Raw genomic sequence first — 22,827 nt, forward strand, 5'->3', positions numbered from 1 at the left:
CTCTGGTATACAACATAGGAATTGAATAAGGTCATGTCCAATGGCAATCACACCACGAATCGTGTAACAAGGAATACTTTTATTTTGTTAGCATTACAGGTCCACACTCAGTCTGCCTACTGAGCTGTATCACACACATCACTCTGCACTGCCTCTTTGATTTCCACATCACTTTGTCTATTAGAACTGTTACTAGTATTACTTGCACTACTATTAATTTCACTGAAAAAATTACACTCCTAATCATCATTACTTTCTAAAGGGGTTCATATTGGTAACTTTAAGTTGTTTACTGGCAGCCATATTGTTTAAAAGCAAATCTTAAATTCTACAGACAGCCCACATCAAAGTAATATTACCAAGCACACTACTGATATACGTTAGCAACAAGCATATTCCATTGGAAGGGGGAAAATCCACTTTTTTTTTTGTTAGTTGTTTTACGTCGCACCGACATAGATACATCTTATGGCGACGATGGGACAGGTAAGGGCTAGGAGTGGGAAAGAAGCAGCCGTGGCCTTAGATAGGTACAGCATTTGCTTGGTGTGAAAATGGGAAACCACAGAAAACCATTTTCAGGGCTGCCGACAGTGGGGTTCGAACCTACTATCTCCCGAATAACTGGATTCTGGCCGCACTTAAGCGATTGCAGCTATCAAGCTCTTTAAAAAAAAAAATCTCTACACAAATCACAAATGCATTCACTCAACTATCTCTTGAGGAAAAGTTGAATTACATAGTAAAGTGAGACAACAGAACAGTTCTGTGGTCCGGCATTCAGTCCACCAAGACGAAGTAGGGAAGAGATCCATAGCTTGGGCAAAATGGGTTAAGAATACATTTCCTGGCAGTAGCAGAACACCATGAAAGATAAGTCAGACGCACCACAGTGAAATGACTATCTGAAAGAAAATATTTTTTTTTTTTTAAAGAAGAGATAAACTACCCAGAGACTGGAAGGAAACACAGTAGCACTCAAAAGCATTTTGTTGCTAGGTATTATCTCTACAGCATTTAGGAAAAACCAGGTAAGTCTATAAAGTAATTTTTTACAGGAAAGCTATTTAAAGTTCACTGCTAGCCCTAAAATCAGCATACTGAAACACAGAAATAAAATTATAAAATATGGTTATCTTGATGCCTTCTTTTAATGGGATACTGTGAAAATAATTATATGTATACCATTGGGGCACAAAGTGACTTATACGTTTCTTCCCAACTAATGACTGGCAAAAAAGAAAACTTACTCCGTTTTGAACTCTCACTTTTAAGACTACTACAAAGTAATTTATTCAAACAATTTTGTTAAAAAATGTGAAAAAAGGATATTTACAATAAAAATAATGGAAACATCCATGTCATTGCACTTATGAAACTTCCTTTCATGCATCAGCATCAACTTCTTCGAGATCTGGATCACTTGTAGGAATGGCAGCAACTAACAGATTCTTATCAAAATCATGAAATATGCTGTCAATGAGAGGAAGGAGGTCCAGAAGATCTTTCATCTTCTCTCTGCTTATTAGTACTGGGCCTGCATGGGTCAGTGGTAGAACAGTTGGTAAAGATATTCTTCCTTGTCTTCGAAGAGACAGTTCTCGGAAATTTATGTCCACATTGAAGGTGTATTTGAAGAAAATGGCACTTACTGGTTTCTGAACATACTTCAGCCAATGTGTGGAGTGCCATAGAAATTTATTTCCCTCAGTATCAACCTTCATTTGAAATGGGCCCAATGTTCTCATGAGGGTTGAGAAATCCTGAAAATGTCTGTTCCATAACGAACACCTCAAAGGGATTTTTGCGTCTGCATGACCTCACTAACTGGTACCAGTCATTCAGGTGGTTGATCTTCATCCCAGTTTTCTTCTTTTCCTTCTCAATTATTGCATGATCTGCATCGCATTCCATGTGGGTATGTCCACTTACCAGGAATTTGTGGTGTATTTCTTGTATGCGGTCATTAGTCTGCATAACATATGCGAACATTGCAGCTAAAATGCAGTTTCTATTTTGCTCACCACAACAATCTGAATAAAATACTACAGATTGAATATTGTCAGGCATTTGGGAAATGAAATGATATATACAGGAAGCAATTTGATTTCCACCTCTGCCAGAAACACTTTCATCCCACATGAAACACATTGCTTTGTTTGTCTTCAAGTCATGTACGGTCAGGTTAAATGTCCATAATTGCCGTTTGTAGAATGATACTGAAGTAGTCAGAAAGGGCGTGGGAAGACATTGCTGAAGGTCAAAGGCAAAAATTCCTTTCCTTTCATCCAATAGGGCTGCCTCTTTGTCCTGGCGTTTTGCATTACAAGCTGCCTCTGCAGCCCTGTGGTGGGCATTACGTTCTTTGATAAACTCTTCTTTGGTGTCCCCAGACAATGTGTTTATTTTCATGTTAATTAAATCACACTTGTGACATGTGTCTTGTTTAGGTTTCTTAAAAGTCAGATCCAACTCATGGAAGCATTTAGTATAGATACTCAAGGACGCTGAATTATCTGTACACTGTTTATACAAATCATACATTTTACTAATGCTCTCAAGTCTGGGGATAGAAACTTTTTCGTTGTCCTCTGTCGACAATAATGACTTTCATAGCTTGGAAAAGACAATGTGATTTTTCACAATTTTCAGTTCACTGTCCGATCATTTATTTGCGGATGCTGAGTTTCCTCTTCCATCTCCAGGCACTATTCCCGTCGATGAGGTCCTTTTTTTCTTCGTGACCCGCTCTATGAAACCTGTGGTCTCTCCTAATGTTCGCCAAAAGCATTCTCTGCACATTTGATGACTTTTGCCTTCCAAGATGATATTGTACTTACGAGCACACTCTCTCGATTTCCCTTGTCTCCCTTGACAAACTCTGCATGTTTTGGGTGTCTGAATTGTGATGAGAGAAGATAGGTACTGGACTCTGCTATCATGATCACCAATAGCCCAATAGTTTTTAAAACATTCTTGCCGGTCTAACTCTGAGATTCGTTCACTGCATTTCATACGGCATGTTTTCAAAGGTAACATCTGCCTTCTTTAACTCCTATCCCTTTACTTGCTTCATAAGCTAATCCCTTATTTCTGAGTTCTTTGTTGAGTCTCCTTTGATATCTTGATGTATTAGTCTTTCATGGAACACGTTTAACCGTACAATTTTCTGCATTCTGTATGCTTGAACTGCTGTTACTTATGGCTGAATCTTCGTCAGGGTAACTGGAAACTTCAGTGGCACTCTCATCCGAATTAAAGGCAGTATCTCCGTCCTCAGTTTCCAAATTTTCAAGTTCTAATAGCACCGTTGACTCCAAAACTAGCAAATCTGTAAAATAATAACACGACAGTCATGAATACATTTGGCATTTTGTTTCATTTCTAAGAAACAAATTCTGTTTATAAAATCCTAACAAGAAACCTGTGAGGAATTACGAAAGATCGGTAGAGCCAGGAATTCGGTATAACAATACCTTAATCTGGCTATCCATGATATTTCTCCATTTTATTAACAATTTATTGCTAAGTTGAGTTGGTGGATATGAAGTAATAACATGTGAGCAATTTCTAGAATATTACATTAATAATAACAATAATCATACCTTGGTCAATCAGCACATCATATTTTTGATGCTCTTCACTCATTCTTGCATTGGTATTATTGGGTTTAGCCTGTGGTACTGAGGCTAGTGTAGAAGAATCTAAAATATAATTTATAATAAATATTAATAATGTGAAATATGATTAATACATTAACAATAGTCATAGTATAATAATAACAACAAAATGTTTAAGAACTCACTGTTTTGGTTTCCACCACCATTTTCTTCTGGGTTCTCAATCCATACTTCCATATTCACTCCATCAGAACATGAATTTAATGTTCTTTTAGCCAAATAAACCTTCCATGTTAACAAGGGATTCTACAAATACCTACACATAAGCCAGTGTCATTATTGAAATGCGAGGGAAATCGACAATGCATGTTATTAAAGCATGTACTATAATGGAATTATTTTAAGAACTACCGTACATAGTTCTATAAAGTCCATGAATGGATTTAACATGAACAACTGTCTATTCCTTCTACTGTTCAGTTATAATATAAATATATTTTGATTTCCGTTTGTTATTAGTCATTACTTAATGCTTTGTAGCTTAATAAAACATACAAGTAGACTTACCCAGTTTTAACAGCCACTACAATAATGATTCACAAGGTTCAAAATAATGTAACTAGACTTACCCATTTATTCCTTAATCGCAACTTCCTCTGATCAAAATCAAGTACGTTGACTTACCCGTACAAATGCATACTAACTGACTTACCTCGAAAATTAAACGCGCAATAATGGCGCCATTTTTCACAAGATCACTTACCCGTTTTTACACAATGCGAGTATCATCATAAGTGATCGCTTGGTGCACTTAACTCATTTTCGACCAAAAGTGGACTTACCCGGTTTTTCCCAAATGCTGTAGTCTGTTATCAGCACTGTTTATGTGTAGGCACAACAGGGCCTAGCCCTCAGCTGAGTCATGTTGGGTATAGCAGCATGTTACTATGGTTGCATGTCTAAGATACAGGTATGTTTAACTAGTATCCATAGAAACACATTTTACTTTGGCTCATAAGTATTTTGGGAAATATGCCGAATAGAATAGAGTATGACTAAAAGGGAACATGTTATATTTATATTTTATTTTTATAGGCTGTTGTAATCATGGCAAAACAGAAGGAATATTCAGCAGATCTATGATGGGCTCTGCCTTAAAGGCCCAGGCAACTTATTTTGGAGTTTAATATCTGCCCTCCCCCCCCCTCCCCTCCCTGCCCTCCTCTGCAGACTCATTGAATGCAAGACAAAATTTGAATCAATGTGCTGAAAACCTATTGCATTTTTGCACTATTTTATCTGGTTCAGGAGATATAAGTAGAAAACTGCTGCAGCACTTGAGTGACTTCACTGTTGCAAGCCGCCTCCTGTGCGCTATTACTAGGTGTAGCAAAAAGAGACAGTACAACTGTTGGTTGGTATATTTAACTACTGTGAACGATACTTAAAAGAAACAATGGTTTACTGTGTCCTTTATGATTGCAAGCATTTCAAAAACATCGAAGGAAAAAGGTGTAGATTTTCAGATTCCCCAGACAAGAAATATCTCCAGAGAGATATAGAGCTCGGCTATAAAAATTTAGAAGCACTAATTTTTCACTAAATCGACATAGTTTCGTATACTCTACACATTTCAGACAGCAGGACTATGAACTATCGAATTAAATATAAAGCCGAACTCCTAAGATAAAACACAAACCATGTGTTAAAGGTTCTGTGCCCGCGCTAAATATGAGGGAAATGACACCATTTCCTGTTGCAACGCAAGCACCTACATATATTAGAAAGTAATTTGAAATATTCTAAATGAAAATCCTCAGCCTGTTTCCAGTCATTCGACTGGGTCAGGAGCGAGCAGCGAGGATCTGAAATATTCTAAATATACTCTAAAATTTGTTATCAATTAAAGTATTCCGGTTCTGGCCCCTCAGCAGCCTGGAATCCTACGTATTGCACCCTTCCAAGATGTAGAGCTGTGGAGTCAGGTAGTGGTTCTTGCCTTGGGTTCAAATAAAATACTTACCGCGCAGAGACTCCCTCTTCAGGAGTGATCAGTCCGTCGTCGCCTTGAGTGCAATTTATAGGGATTACCTAGATGAGTGCTATACTATTCTACTAAATAAATAATGCTCCGACACAGACTGATAGTTTCCTATATAAAATTTATTAATGAAATTAAATATTTCCTCACCCAAAAAATATACAAAATAGAAAATAAACTGAAAAATATTTATCTATAGTGGCAATGTAGCAAATTAATCCAACTATGCAAATGTAACTAAGATGTTCTAACATCTAAACTCCACAGAGATTTACATAATAACTCATCAACAATTGTATTAATCTCGCTAATTAACTGCCAAGACATGGATTTGTATATACTAATTCTACATCAACATGACAATTGCTGCCTATCTGACATTTATCACATGACATGAATAAATAACAGGCAAAGTTTCAAAAATTGATATTAAAAAAATGTAAGTAACAATTGCAGTAATTCACCACTGAATAACACATAACCTGGTATGATGAGGGTGCTGAGTTTTAATACCTAACAACATTCAAAGTGATGGAGTCATTACTCCCATTCTGACTTTTATTACATTAAACATTATTTAACATCATTACCATTTAAACACTGTCATCACTGTATAAACCCAGTGTGCAGAGATCTCAACTCTTCTTATATTTTAATTTTATCCAAAGGTTAACTGAACAGCTATAACTGACATCGTTAAGTGACATAAATTGGCCCTATCATTCAACCTTGTAAATTTCATTACAAATTTTCCGTACAGTAACACATTTACTGTTGTGGTTGATGTTTGAGTATCATCAATAAATCTAAGAAGTTGTTTACCTAATCTTACGCGAGCTGTCTTCTTTCCTCACACTAAATGAAATACTGTGGGCAACTCTCCCACTCAAAAAAGAAAGAACAGACTATATTACACTGGGAGTCACAGTCAAACATCACCTACCCTAGGTTGTTCAAATAAAACAAAACACAGCTGTAATTTAAAAAAAAAAAAAGGACATCCTATTTCTAATGCTACACTATTTTATTTACATACAGGTTATTCACGCACTTGTCTCTACATAAACACTAGTACCGAATTGTTTAAATGTCTGATTCTACGACGCTCGTTAATTTCAGTATCCATGGAGTTCTTATCACTGAACTTAGCACATGCAATGACTAGGAGTGTTGTTCCATGGCTGTTCTCTGGATTTGCATACGTGAGATAAAGTTGCGTTACTACTTTCAAATGAAATAAATTTGTTTACGATACAACAAAAAATATATAAACAGGCGATGTCAACATAATGTCACATGGTAACAAAAATCAAAGGCATAGTCATGGTTACAAAAAAAAAAAATCCCCTCTCAAAATATCCTAGTAAACTCAATTGGGTATTCGGAATAACTCAACAATGTTACTGTGATTGCTAATATCTATCGGACTAGTTGTATAATCACACTAACCTGCGATGTTGCATTACATTGGTTTCTTTTCTCTTGATCATACGATCCTTATACTTGTCTGTGAGCACTTACTTTACATTGTTTCTATCAGGTTATCAGCTGGCATATAAATTCATATAATTACATTGTTTCCATCAGCTTATCCACTGGCATATTATTCCCGTCAGCTTGTCCACTGGCAAAGAAATTCCTCTTTCTTCTGTTTTATTTCTATTGAGAAGACTTCATTAGAATACTCTGTAAATCGACTTGTGTGGACCTCTTCCACATTCAACAAACCTTGCCACTCAACATCGCACTTATAAGCAAATTAAATGACTCCTCCTTTTCATAACATTTACTAACTCCCAATTGGTTTTCCCAGATATTTTTCCAAAATAACCCCCATGACATCATTTACTAGATAATCTACCATGATATTGGTCCTACCAGTGGGATCATGAATCAATTATCCATTCAGGCTGTTCCGTATTATTTAAGCATCTGACTATTTATCATCACTATTACAATTATGAAATATGTAATTGCTGTATGATCATGACTTAGCGATCCAAATTATTATAACCATCACTTAACTACAGTGCCTTTATACATCGCTATAGTTGATGTCTTTGAACAAAATAATGTGGAAAATTTGTCTTTAGCTAATAATAATTATTAGGGGCCGTATTTTTTGGTAATAGCGATAAGCACAAAATTTTTCATATCTTCTTTCTAGCCTTTATATGACCTTGTAGGTACCGTACCGTAACGTATTTTAGCGAAATGAACTCGCGAAATATCCCGAAATCTGTTTATTACGCGAATCGCACAAATAATCACGAAATATACCCCACTTGGTAAGAAAAATGCGAAATCGTATCGGAAAAGATCTCCAATAAACGTTTAAATGCTCTTGAGAACTTGACTATAGTAGTTTCCTTCTCAGTTGATTGATAGCGCTGTATATTCTCTACACAAATGCACACAAAGCGATAAGCCCTGTGTATCGGAAGTATGTGTATTCAGTTCCGCGATCTCTAAGGCAACCATTAAAAATCGATATCTGTTATCGATTACAGCAAATGGCGTTGTGGTCGTAGCAAGATCGGGTGTAGATACAGCAGTGCGCATTATACTCTTTCGCATTGAAAGTTCGCCACTTATGAACCTTTATCAGCAAATGTCCAGCTTTTAAGTACAAAAATGCTGAAAACTAAAGTCACAACAGTTTTTCCGAGGGCTGAGGAATACAACAGTGAGGAGTTCTATGTATTTGATGCTGCAAGAAAGATTCTAATGTGTAAGTACTGTAATGTTCGCATTACGTGAAAACGAAGAGATGCGTGCGATAAATACTGTAGAGAATCAGAAACACACAAAAAGAAGAAGATTGAAGCAAATGAACATAATTTTAAGTGGCAAATAACAATCGGCGATACTTTACACATCGCAAAGGAGTTGAAAAGTGATAGAGAGCAATTTGTAATACACACAACAAAAGCATTCATGCAAGCCAGCATTTCTATAGAAAAACTGGATAATCCTGACTTGAGGACATGGATGAATATAAAAGGGAAGATAAATAATACCGACTTTCTTATGACGATTTTAGTAGGCCTATTCTAAATAAATCGCACCGAGCTCGATAGCTGCAGTCGCTTAAGTGGAGGCAGTATCCAGTAATCAGGAGATAGTGGGTTCGAGCCCCACTATCGGCAGCCCTGAAGATGGTTTTCCGTGGTTTCCCATTTTCACACCAGGCAAATGCCGGGGTTTTAGGGCCACGGCCGCTTCCTTCCAATTCCTAGGCCTTTCCTATCCCATCGTCGCCGTAAGACCTATCTGTGTCGGTGCGACGTAAAGCAAATAAATAAATAAATAAATAAATAAATAAATGAATAAATAAATGAATAAATAAATAAATAAATAAATAAATAAATAAATAAATAAATAAATAAATAAATAAATAAATAAATAAATAAATAAATAAATAAATAAATAAATAAATAAATAAATCGCCTGGTTGAGTTGTAATAATGTTATTGTTTTTACATCCCACTAAGTACTTTTACGGTTTTCGGAGATGCCGAGATGTCGGAATGTTGTCCCACAGGAGGTTTTTACGCGCCAATAAAACTAGTAACACAAGGCTGACGTATTTAATCACCGGACTGAGCCAGGATTGTACCTACCAACTTGGGCTCAGAAAGCCAACGCCTTAACCGCCTGAGTTACTCATCCCCGGCCGGGCAGCACCAGCATATCCATGAATATCTTCCAGGGATATATGGCTTTGCAAAATGCAGTGAAAGCACGTCTGATAGAAGAGAAGAAAGAAGACATTGTTAGTGAAGTTTTAGGAGGATTTGCACCAAGTGTTCGCAAGTATTATGGTTTCCGACGTCTAATGTGGTCAGCGAAAGGGGCTGCTTTGTTTACAAAAACATACTTTCTGACTGTCGCACAACTTTGAATCCTGATAATGTTGAAACCATGCGTAGTTTTGTACTTTGGAGACAAGTCATTCAAAATGTTAAAAGATGTAGAACCAAACCAAACTCCACGGCACTTAACGCCCTGAAAGGGCCTTGGCCTGCCCTGTGACCGCTGCTCAGCCTGAAGGCCTGCAGATTACGAGGGGTCGTGTGGTCAGCACGATGCATCCTATCGGCCATTATTCTGGGCTTTCGAGACCGGGGCCGATATCTCACCGTCAATAGCTCCTCAGTTCTAATCAGGTAGGCTGAGTGGACCTCGAACCAGCCCTCAGGTCGAGAAAAAAATCCCTTATCTGGCTGGGAATCGAACCTGGGGCCTCCTGGCGCGAGGCAGGCACGCTACCCCTACACCACGGGACCGGCAAAAACGTGTAGGTTACGTATAAATTCCTAACTTCCGCCTAACTTCATTTTGAGGTTTCAGTGATTTATATAGGCCTACAGATATTTATTTCTACAACACTTTGTATATTTAGTTGTTCTAAGGTTTAATAACAATTTAATACATTACAAGTGTTCACTTTAAAAGCCCTAGTTAGATTTACCCCACACCATAAGGAATATTTCACAAGAAACATCGATCAGTATGACAAATTTATTTCACGAAATACCTACCGAAATAGTGTTAGTTTTAACACCGAAATCAACAGTTTTATTTCACCAAAAAGTAAGGCCCTTAATAATTATATATATATATTTCATATGGAAAAATGATAATAATAATAACGAAGCGCCTCATTTGGTTTAACTCTCTACATCAAGTTTATCACTGAATTTAAAATCAAACGTTCATCTCTACAATAATGTCAAATAAACACTTACGGCACATTATTTAGATTTGAAATGCAGGCCTATACAATAAATTCTAAATTAGTGTTGTTAATATGAATTAATATTGTTACTATAGTTGTGCATGAATAGAGAAACATTATTACACAAAGATACTGACTGCACTCCTAACTATGACATAAACAAAGGGCTGATTGATCATTACTACCAACAACTCGCGTGGTGATAATGTACATTTGGTATAAACTACATCTTAGAGATTTTACATGACTTACTCGTTAGATGCAATCCCATTCACCCCATGGTCCGTCGAATTCTGTCCTTTGTACTTAGAACATGTTGACCTCGATGATGGACATTTCAATAAACTTGCTGTATCCACAAATGGCCTTCATTAATTTGATTCTAAACTCGCTACACGCCTTGAAGCCTTATTTCCAGAACACATCCTACAATATACGATACTAATACGCTTATGTTTCCTAACACATTCAATTCTACAATTAGCGATCCTTCAGATTCTAATGTTTGCCTAGCCGAGCGTTGTGGACCGGTTCCGAGTTATCTCGTGTTAGCAGCAGACCCAGCAGACTGAACTTTAGTGCTATCTTTTGAGATATACGGGAACTATTTGGAGGTCAGGGGTGATAGAACTCTGTTATGTACGTTTCTACACAATCGATAGTCGCATTTCTTTTCGAGTATTCTTCATATCATAGATTTCCTTTGCATTTCCTGACAACATGTTTACAAAGTTCGTAGAGCCATGCAAGATGGCAGCGCCCAGGGATCGCACGTGTTTAGACAAAGATTAAATTATTCGCGAATTATGCGCTGATACAGGCTCCGAATATCTAAGTGATGCTGAATATTTAGAGTTCGATGATGAAATATCTTCTAACGGAAAGTTTCAAGTGATGACGAGGATATAGTCTTATCTTCAAGGTGTGGAACTCACATACCGCAGAACGAGTCTGATAATTGTGTTGCGGGTGTAAATATTCTAAATATTGTAAATAATGTAGTGTTTTCTGACAACTGGGTTATGGGCAACAGTGAACCAAGGCTATAGGATTTTGAAGATGCTGCTGGTATAAAGGAATTGTCTAATGAATCTGGAAACATAGGACAAGTAGCAGGACTTGTGTTTGGTGAGGAATATTTTCAGTATGTAGCTGAAAAGACAAACTTATACCATGAGCAAAATTCACATTCTCATAACGTATCCCTTAAAACACTAAAGTGGACTAATGTCACTGGCAGGGAAATTAAAAAAATATTGCTCTGTGTATATTGATAGGGCAGGTGAAGAAAAGATGTCTGGAGGATTACTGGCCAACCGATCCCCTAATAAAAAACCCATACTTCCAAAAACTATAAGCTGAAATAGATTTCAAGAAACACCCTGCATTTCAACAACTATTCAGGAAGGCCACTAGAAAAATACACAGCAGTCCTTCAAAAGCTAGTGAAGTTCTGACAGTATGCATGCACTCCAGCTTAGAGGTAGTTAGAAAGTGGCCGGGAACAGGGCTGTGCATGGGGTGAAGTGCACCGGTCCACAATGTGTTAACGCGAATATGTTCCTTTTGCGCTACTGTTTTGGGTCAGCTGATTTACTCTAACTTCTTCCCAGAATTGTCCTAATTAGCTTGTTTCTATTGCAAGGTCGACACGTAATGTCTCTGTTGGATGTAAAGTCGTTACCCTGACTTTTGGGAACTCCTCCCCTGCTGGTTCACTACGGTTCCATTGACGTCAGAAACGGCTTGTACGATTGTTTGCATGACATTCCTCGCCTCTCTTCCTTCTCCAATGAATGGAATGGAAAGTCCTTACCTTTTACCGGCTGGTTAATATTGAACATACTCGTTTGTCCTGTCTGCCTGAGGAAGGTTTTTGATGCGAGACTATGATATGGCTAAATACTGAAACACGACTTGAAATGTCAATTCCTGCCACAAAATCTCCGGTTCATCATAACTCCATTACTCAAAATCTTTCCTTTTGTTCCTAAAATCATTGGTGCAAAATCGGCAGTGCCGTACTAAAATCAAATATACTGGACATTATCCTGTGTCTATTACCCATGATATTTGCTAAGTATAAAATAACTCATTTACTGGTGGAGACTGATCACAATTGACGTCTTAACAGAGTGACAACTGGGAGTACGACTAACTTGTCAGGATCTATTATTATTATTATTATTATTATTATTATTATTAGTAACAAATACATTGAGAATGGGAAATATCCCAGTGGCAATGGTCACTAACAGTAATGTAATAATAAAGTAAAGTTAACATAATTACCCAACAACAACAAACAAACAAGGAAGCAACAAGAGTACAACAAGCCAATCCATGGAAAGAAAATATTACAAGAATTACTACTAGTTTAACATTCTAAAACCAGCATCATCATATACAAATTCACACAGAACCTTATTACCAGTGCTTAACGCTACGATTTAGGGAGCAAGGGCTGATGATGCGCAATACATAGCCTCCCTCAGCCAAATGTCAAACCCAACTTTCTCGTGGTGCTCCCTGCTATCACAGATTGGGACAACGGCAACCGAGGACCAGCGGTATAACCGAAGTGTACACTGTTAAGAAGAGGAGAGGAAATGCTCTTTCTTCAGTATATACACCAACATCCGAGTAAGGGACAGTGCCTTGGCCTTAAGGTGGCAGCCCCACCAAGGCACTCGGAGTTTATGGGCCAATAACTCATAAGCTCTTAAATAAACTTATTAAAGAAACAGAGATGAGAAATAGCCGGACGGACAAAAAGCTGATGACATTTAGCACAAAACAGGTAAATGAATTGGATGTTGGAACGTTCGTACAATGAACTAAAGTGAGGTCGACCACGGCAGATCTCGAAGAGATCCGCATTGGAGACAAGTGAGGCAGGAAAAACCTGGGGAGAATTACGTCGGATGGCCCGCAGCACAGTCCGCTGGCGAAAATTCATCGAAGCCCTATGCTCCTGAAGGAGCCACAGGAAATAAGTCAACACCACGACTTACAATACTACAAATCGATAATACCAATGGGAAGGGTGGAAAAGGGTGAAAAAGGGGTCCTTAACTGAGGCTACTTATATTTGAGAACCTGAAGATATTACAGACCTGAAACTTGGTATTTGGGATCTACTTTAAAAATAAAGAAGCTGGTATTTTTTCGTTTCTGGAAAATCCAAATAATGCGGGGGTGGGGGGGTGGAAAGGGGGTGAATTTTTAAAAGGAGTGTGTCTACATCTTAAAACTTTAAAAGTATACACAGATGTAAAAATTGGTATGCAGAATCTCCTTTAAAAATAAAGGAACACGTATTTTCTTTGCTTTCTGTAAATCCCAATAGGAGGGCTGTAAAATGGTTGAATGCCTTTAATGAGGATACATAATATATCTCAGAAACTAAAGATATTACAGAACTGAAAATTTGTATATGGGATCTCCTTTAAAAATAAAGAAACACGTATTTTTTGTTTTTGGGAAATCCAATTATTTTTTTGCTAGTTGCTTTACGTCGCACCGACACAGATAGGTCTTATGGCGACGATGGAACAGGAAGGGGCTAGGAGTGAGAAGGAAGTGGCCGTGGCCTTAATTAAGGTACAGCCCCAGCATTTGCCTGGTGTGAAAATGGGAAACCACGGAAAACCATTTTCAGGGCTGCCGACAGTGGGGTTCGAACCTACTATCTTCCGAATACTGGATACTGGCCGCACTTAAACGACTGCAGCTATCGAGCTCAGTGGAAAATCCAATTAATGGCAGTTAAACAGGAGTGACAAATTGGGGTGAATTTTTCGAAAGACAATATCTACAGAATATCTGAGAAACCTAAAATGTTACAGACGTAAAAAGTGGGTATTTGGAATTTCCTGTAAATGTAAAGTAACATAGGTGATTTGTTTTGGAAACTCCCCTTAAGGGGAAATAGAAAGGGGTGAAGTTTTAAAACGAGAATTTCTACAGTATATATAAAAAAACTTAACGTGTTACAGAAGTGAAAAATGGTATTTTTTATCCCTATTAAAAATAAAGAAACGTGTATTTTTCGTTTTCGGAAATACCACTTCGGTGGAGAGGGGGTAAAAGTGACTAAAAATGGTGTTGATTTCTTTTAATTAGTCTACTGATATCTCAAAATTGAAGATGTTACAGACGTGAAACTTGATTTTTGTAATCTGCTTTAAAAGTAAAGAAACATGTATTTTCAGAAAATCCAATGAAGGGGGGTTGGGGGGTGAAAGAATTGAAAAATTAATTGACTTAATTGTATGAGAATACATACGTCTAATAAAAATAAAGTTGTTACAGACGTGGAAATTGGTATTTGGATTTCCTTTATAAACAAAGAAAAACGTGTTTTCGGGGGGGGCAGGGACCATCTTGCGGAGCGGGAGTGAAAAGGAGATGAATTCCTCTCACTAGGACACATAAATCAAAACTGAAGAAGTTAGAATCGTGATAATTGGTATTTAGAAGATCCTTCACTATTAAAGAAACAAGTAATTTTTTGCCGGAAAATTCACTTAGAGGGGGGGGGGCGGGGGAGGGGGGGGGGGGAGTGTGAAAGGAAGTGAAAAAAAGTTAATTATTTTTATGGGGTACTTATATCTCAAAACTGAAGGTAATAGACGTGAACATTTGTGTTTGGAATCTCCTTTAAACGTAAAGAAACACACCTTCTTTTAATATTTTTTGGGGGGGGGGGGTAAATAAACTTAACGGCGGTGGGATGTAAAAGGAGGTGAGCCCAATTGATATTACTGTTCATAATGTACTTATAAGGAGCCTCCGTTGCTCAGTTGGCAGAGCGCCGGCCTCTCACAGCTGGGTTCCGTGGTTCAAATCCTAGTCACTCCATGTGACATTTGTGCTGGACAAAACGGAGGCGGGACAGGTTTTCCTCCAGATACTCCGGTTTTCCCTATCATCATTCATTCCAGCAACACTGTCCAATATTTCATTTCATTTGTCATTCATCGATCATTGCCCCAGAGGAGTGCTTCGGCAGCCGGCACATTTCCTATTGTCGCCGCTAGATGGGGCTTTATTCATTTCATTTCTGACCCTGTCGTATGACTGGAAGCAGGCTGTAGATTTTCGATGTACTTATTCTGATCATAAACCGATCATTTTTAATCTTTCCTGGGTTCGATTTCAACAGCCATCTTTTCCTTCGGAGAACGTTCTTAGATTACAGTAGACTCTCCTGGCATATAAATAAAAATTTAAACACATTTGAAATAATAATAATAATAATAATAATGTTATTTGTTTTACGTCCCACTAACTACTTTTTAAGGTCTTCGGAGACGCCGAGGTGCCAGAATTTAGTCCCGCAGGAGTTCTTTTACGTGCCAGTAAATCTACCGACACGGGGCTGTCGTATACATTTGAAATAAACGATAGGAATGAGATTGACCGTCAAATTGTTCACCTCTATAATAAGATCAATAATGCACGGAAGTATGTCATTCATATCGCCAGAAATCACGCACACTTGCCTACGCGCGACAATGGTGCTGGTCACATTCTCAACAATGACAATGGCAGCAGATGTAATTTACCGCCTAGTAGCGGTCTGCATCTTGCTGTGGGGTCCAGAACATCTAATAATAATAATAATAATAATAATAATAATAATAATAATAATAATAATAATAATAATATTCTGGACCGTCGTCAAATAGTGCGGACCGCGCTAGAAACGGGTCCTGGCCTGGTAATGACTACGAATACAGTCCGGCCGCAGGTTCAGTACCGCCAAGGCACCCAAGTCGACACCACACCGGATCCCCTTCAGGATTTGATCCATACTAAAAATGCTTATAGGAAAAGATTGCAAAGATTTAGGGACCCAACTGACCGCGTGGAATACCTGGACCTAGCCCGGGAAGTACGAAATCGATTGCTGGAAAGATAGATTGAAGAATGTGAGGAACTTTGCCGTAATCTCACAGAAAACGAGTCGGATCGCGAATTTTGGCGGATTCTCTCAGAAAACGAGTCAGATCGCGAATTTCGGAGGATTACATATAAAACGTTAAGCATTCAATTATAAATTTCAGTATAATACCATAGCGAAGCACGGGTATCTTGCTAGTATATTATATTGCCTTGATCATTGTTATTAGCTCCTTGCCAATTCCCCTGTGTCAGGCTTTCCCAAACTTTTGTTCTGGGGATGCTGCTGTATGTCTTTTCAAACGTATAAAAGTAATTACTATGTCCTTCCCATATTTCATGCTCTTTTCTATGATGTCTCAGAATAAAAATAGGTTCCACTATTGACCTGCCACTTCTGAATCCAAATTGTTCCCCTTATTATTTCCACCTTTTTCCTAATACTTCTTTCCAATATCCTATCCATTATCTTGGCAATATGGTAGGTGATGGTGACTCCTCGGTAGTTACCGCACATCATCTTATCTCCTTTCTTGAATATTGGTATTATAACCCCCCTTTTCCCACTCCTCAGGTACATTAGAATATTCTTATCTGTAGTAGATTCTTTGAATTTACGAAGTGTCTTCACCAATTGAGACTTTATCACTAAAAATAAGGTCTTATATGTTACATTTAATTCAATTCCAAACTTTATTTCATCAAAATCATTAACATACATTTACTGCCTAATGCAGAAAAATACATTATGCGATGAAGAAGCAGCACTCCTCTCTCCATTATACAGAACGAATGAGCACACATTCCCATCGCACCACCTACTTCCCCTCTCCTCTCCATGGAACAGAGTTATTACATACAAAATTTCTCCTCACCTCCCTACTTAGCTACAAAGACCAAGACCAGAAATAAACAACTCGCATCAGTCCAGACACAGTTGCTGAAGATGATGGACAACAGCAGCTAAGTACAGGGAAATTTCCATAATTTACAGAAGTGACAGTAGAGGACTAATACATTCATTATTTTTTCATAGCATCACCAATTCATAATCATTGACTAGTTTACACAATGTAACATAAATGCACATGATTTAAAGTGATTTGATAGAATCTGAGGAATTTTCTTGTAGAATGAAACCTGTCATTCTTTATTTAACAGTGGGTATTTTTTTACAGGTATGTTACAAGGTTATATATTATATTTTAAGTTACAAACTCTTGCTGGTCATAAATCTGCAAGATCAGAATGTCTCCAATGTGGGCCAAACTCGACAAGTTATCATCAACACTAAAAAAATGTTCCATTGCACTGCACGTCACCATGTCCTGCCTAAAGTGCAGCAGCAGTCGTACAAAATTTAAAGCAAACTGATACTTTTTCTTCAATGGCAGTCACAAATTCCTACAGTGCATGCTCTGAGAAACATTCATATCTTCTGTAGCATCACTCTGAAATTCAGGGTTTCCAATATACAGTATTGCAAAAATATTTTCATCTTCGCATTTCAATTTACAGCTTCACCTCTCATTTCTGTTCTTCTCTTTTCTAAATCTATAATGTTCTTTGTAATGTCATAAATTGTAATCGCCATCTCCTTTATAAAACAACCTCCTCCACACCAGGAAACCCCATTCTTCAATCTCCCTCTATATCCATTCGGTCAAGCACAGCTTTCCGTCATCCTCTGGACCAACTGCCTCTGTTCAGCTCTATTATGGGCAGTTTCTTTCAGTTCACCAATCATCATTCCAGTATCTCTTGACGCCATCTAATCAACGTGATTTTGGCCTTCCAGATCCTCAAATGCCACCCACTAGTCCAAGTATGACATCCATTCCCATGGAGGTACTTCTCATAATGTGAGAAAAGTAGGGTAGCTTTAATCTCTACTATGCTCCCTCCCAAGAAAATTTTAGGCTTGAGTTGGCCCAAGATTTTCTTATGATTCATTCTGGTTGTCCACAGTATTCTTAGCACACTGCTAACACCAAAGCTGAAATGCATCAATCCTTCTCCTGTCACCTTTCTTTAGGGTTTGTGTTTTATAGCCATAAGTAGCAATAGGGGAAACTACGGCAATGACCAGTCTGCATTTGGTTCTCTCACTCATGTTACGGCTTTTCCAGATATTTTTCAAGCTTATATCACATATTTCAAAGTGCAGTTCATTTTAGAATAAAGGAAGATGAAATCCTTAACCACATCTATTTCTTTATTATATATTTTAACATCCATGTTTTCCGTTGTCATGATGATTGTAGTCTTGATATTTCAGTACAGCGCAACCTTCTCACTTTGGTCTTTTACCTTCCTGAACAAACTGTCAAGGCCTGCCTATTTTCTGCCAACAAGGTGGTATTGTCAGAGATACCTGAGGTGGATAATATTTCTACCAACACTTTTCACACCCAACCTAGATCCAGCCACACTGGCTTTTCTTGTGAGCTTTTGCACATAGGTTGCAAACTGAATGTGATAAAATACCACCTTGATGAAACCAATCAAGAAGCAGATAACAGCCTTGACGAGAGGAATCGACAAACAACTATTCAAATACCACAGGGTGACATGGATTGGTTCAACACCCAGAAAGGATTATTCTGAACATTTAAATTTATGATCTATGTAATGCTGCTATGCACTGTGTATTGTATCAACTATGTTATTACAAGGCAAAGCAATACTATACATCTCTTTGCTTATACATGTCCAGATTTGTAGTTTAATAATATCAGTTTAATCAAATTTACAGGAAATTACTTTTACACACCAAGTTACAATGTTATTTTACACCAAATAAATGCAGAATAAGGCAACATAGTTAAGCACATTAAAGGTTAAATATAATGCACCTCATAAGTCAAGTTATTAGTCACAACATAAAATGAATAGCACTAATATTGCTACATTTCTCTTTTCTAAGTAAAATTCAACTCAATCTGCACCACTGTTAGGGCAAGTTGCTTTCATTTAACTTCTACACCTGAAGTAACCATGTTAACTTAATCAGTATTTTTTTACATTCTACATAGCGCAAAGTAACAAATTTGAATACATAATCATCTTCTTCTACAGTTACTTCTATGCCATATATGGAACCATTCTGGATATGTTATAGACATATTATGAGATGGAATTTCATCAACTGAGGAAACTGAAGTAACACAATAATTTGAAAGCATACTACTTGAGTTTGCAATAAATTACTTTTATTATTTTAACACTATTGTTCCTAATTCTACCTGCTGTGGAATGAATGATCCATAATAAGAAAGATAACTTATGGGAATAAAGCAGTCTTAACCCACCAGTGGTCGCTAAGATGAAAGGAACGCAAGTGATCGCGCGTTAAGCAAAATGCTCGCGGCATGATATGACGTGTTTAGTTAATAAATACCAACTGATTTTATGCATAAGTGTTTTTACGTATTAAATGGACATGTGGACATATTCAAAATAGTTATAAAGAACTATAGAAAATTACAAATAAGGTTTCGGGAGCTATGGTAAGCTGCGACTTGTTCTAGTCTTTTTTTTTTTTTTTAACTTAAAACAGTCAGTTACACAGTAATGGATTAACCACTGTCAACCATTATGACTTTAGATGCCATTTTCCTCTTCTGGTCCTGCGCATCATACATTGCAGATTGGCAGCGTGCTCTATGAACAAATTTTTCTGTCCAGCGATTTTTCGTTCTCACGTAGAAAGCGCACATTCCTTCGACAGGAAGTGGGTAGTTTCATCCCTAGTCATGCCAATAACCTGCCTGATCTGTCAAACAAGTGTTGCGGTCGAAGTCGGAAGAGAAGCCTTTGTAACAACATGAGGTTTCAAAATCTCCATTGCTAAGTACTTCAGGTAGGCACGACGATCCATGAGCTTTTCAGAATTCAATTTTAAAATGATATAGCTGTATAAGAATCCTACATTAATTACAGTGAAAAATACCGATAATAACGTATATAGTAAAACTCTAGTACATAGAAATTAGGCAACACGACTGATCGCATGTGAAGCAGAATCCTCACTGTTGACAGACTTTAATAATTCATCCCTTCCTGCCCCTTCTCAAAGTCAAAATTGCACGTGTCGATGGATCTGTCCTATTCACAAAGCTTCTGTGCGAAGGTATACCAGGGCTCAAGTTCGAAACTAAACGCTGTATGAAACACCAGATGATTTTTAAGGACCACGAGCATTTTGCTCATACAGCGACCACTGGCGGGTTAAAACTATACAGATAACAAAACTCCCAAGAGAAGTGTGAATGAGCCACCTATATTCACAAAGGATCCAAACTGTGAAAACTTGTTGAAAGAAGTAAGAAGAATGATACCTGTAGAAGTGTCAGCAGTGTCAGAAGTGGTAGCAGTAAATTGAACATAAAGAATAAACTCTTTAAATATAAAAACACTAGATAATTAAGTTATTATTGATACTGTAGGAAGCATACTGCGGACACGGAGTGGTGATTCAAATACTGTCCATGGAGTAGCTACTAGGCTGAAAAGGTAAAATCTGTTGATAAATCACCCATTTTTTGAACCTCAAACAAAAATCAATCTGAGTTTTCTAACCACATGTAACAGGTAAAAGAAAGTATACTACTTTAATTTGGCACTTATTAAGGGTAAAGAAAATACAAAATGAAAGTAATGCTTATTTTTGTAATTATTAACATATTAAGTTTTCTTTAGGAAGCAAAGAAAATTGTTTTCAGAATTACTCACCACGAAGTTTCACACGCATAGGATCATAAGTCGGGTCTTCATCAATTTCAGCAGCTAAATACAATCCTGTCGCAAGGTGCTTAAATCGAAAAAGTGAATCCCAACGCCCAGCTCCACCTCTGCATGGATCATGTTGGACAACCTGAAACAGTCAGAATGAACAAACAAAATTACCACAGTCTAACAAAAGCAGAATATCAACAGCATAGTCAAGCTAGCTTATCTTTAAAGGAATTAAAATAAAAATATTACAGGAAGAAATCATATCACGATTACAATCCTACCCATCATTAAGAGACAAAGACGAACCTAGTTCTAACATAATTTTAAGATGGAATAACTGACAAGACTTTTGAATTTTAGCAAGGTACATCCAGTTCAAAAACACTTAAGTGTAGATAAGACACTGTCATCAACACCAAACACACGATTACAGCTAAAAGCAAAGGGTTCAAGTAACCACCTTAACAAAGAAGATATGAGTACAGTTTTAGAATTTTGTTCTCTAAGGCTTCTGTAAAAACCATTAGCAATCAGAACAGATGTTACACAAAAGTAATTTCCTGATGCCGGAATCGGCTGCGAAACTTCAAATAAAGAAATTCTATGACAAAATGTTATTAACCAAAATTGGCACCATTTGATACAATACACTTCTCCCAATAAGATACAAATGCATTCATGCCATTTTGCAAGTCTGCAGGTAGGGATGAATGAAATTCCCGAAAGGTATTTTTGAGATCTGCTTCACTGTTGACCTGTTTCCCTTAAAAAAAGAGTCAATAATGTAGATGGTTGGTAAGAGGTCTGATGGGTGTAGCAGAAGAGGAACAATCCATAGTGCAAGCTGTGCTATTTTCAGACTTCTCTTGACAAGTGCTCCCATACTGTCAGAAAGGAGTATAATTATCTCTGCTGAACAATGATGGCCATTTAACAGAAAATTACCGACAACTTGGTATTAATGGCTTCACCACATTTCAAAAGGGAATAATTAATAATACCTAGTGCACTCTAACAGTCACCAATTATTATCCATGATGAAGATTTGGTCTTGGCAAATGATTTGAAACGCATTTACCAGGATTGTTATCTTGTCCAAGAGTAGCAAGTGACTATCGAATGTTTACAACCAACATCACTGTCATAACCCGAACAGTTTACGAGGGTCAGGCTACACTAATATCATAGAATATCACATCACTAGATCAGAATTTTTGGAACCATCTCTGTACACAGGCCTTGTACAGTTCACTTGTTTAATGTGTCAGCCCCGAATTCCTTGTTAATATCACCGGCTTCCGCCAATGAATGGCGGGCAAGTTTAAGTTCTTTTTTTAAAGTAGCTGTGTTTGTCCTATCACAGCATGAACTTTCACTAACTTCATGTGCACATGCAGGGATACTTAAAAAGGACCACCCAATACAATGGTACCAATTGGTAGTGTTGTCTAGTATGAAAATCACATCCCAAAGGCCAACATTTCTTGTACAATTACTGCACACCATTTCTTCTTCGTACTCATAGGTAACAATAAAAAAGAACAGAAGGTGAATGAATTGTACTACTCAGTCTTTCTCTGTACATACCTAGTAGATCACCCCCCCCCCCCCACACACACCTTAAGTTCAACTAAGTCGGACTATCCTAAAATGTGAAAAACAGGAATAGCTCAAAATTAAATGATGAGAACACAACTGTCAGCAATATATATTTTTGCATTATCAGTGAACAATATTAAACAAATCATGAGCCATGAAAACAAAGGAGTTATAAATTAAAT

The 22,827-nt window shown here is 37.4% G+C and overlaps 1 protein-coding gene across 5 annotated transcripts in view; it reads right to left on the reverse strand.

The window, feature by feature from the left end:
• Positions 1–22,827, reverse strand: part of Itpr (Inositol 1,4,5,-trisphosphate receptor) — a 1,013,977-nt gene that overhangs the window by 907,158 nt on the left and 83,992 nt on the right. For all 5 annotated transcript variants that reach the window (XM_067141353.2, XM_067141352.2, XM_067141351.2 and 2 more), the window contains exon 8: positions 21,044–21,185. In XM_067141353.2, coding sequence (XP_066997454.1) covers positions 21,044–21,185 — 142 coding nt within the window. The remainder of the gene's footprint in view (positions 1–21,043; positions 21,186–22,827) is intronic.

This window comes from Anabrus simplex, chromosome 2 (genome assembly GCF_040414725.1).
Source record: "Anabrus simplex isolate iqAnaSimp1 chromosome 2, ASM4041472v1, whole genome shotgun sequence".
Taxonomy (NCBI): Eukaryota; Metazoa; Arthropoda; class Insecta; order Orthoptera; family Tettigoniidae; genus Anabrus; species Anabrus simplex.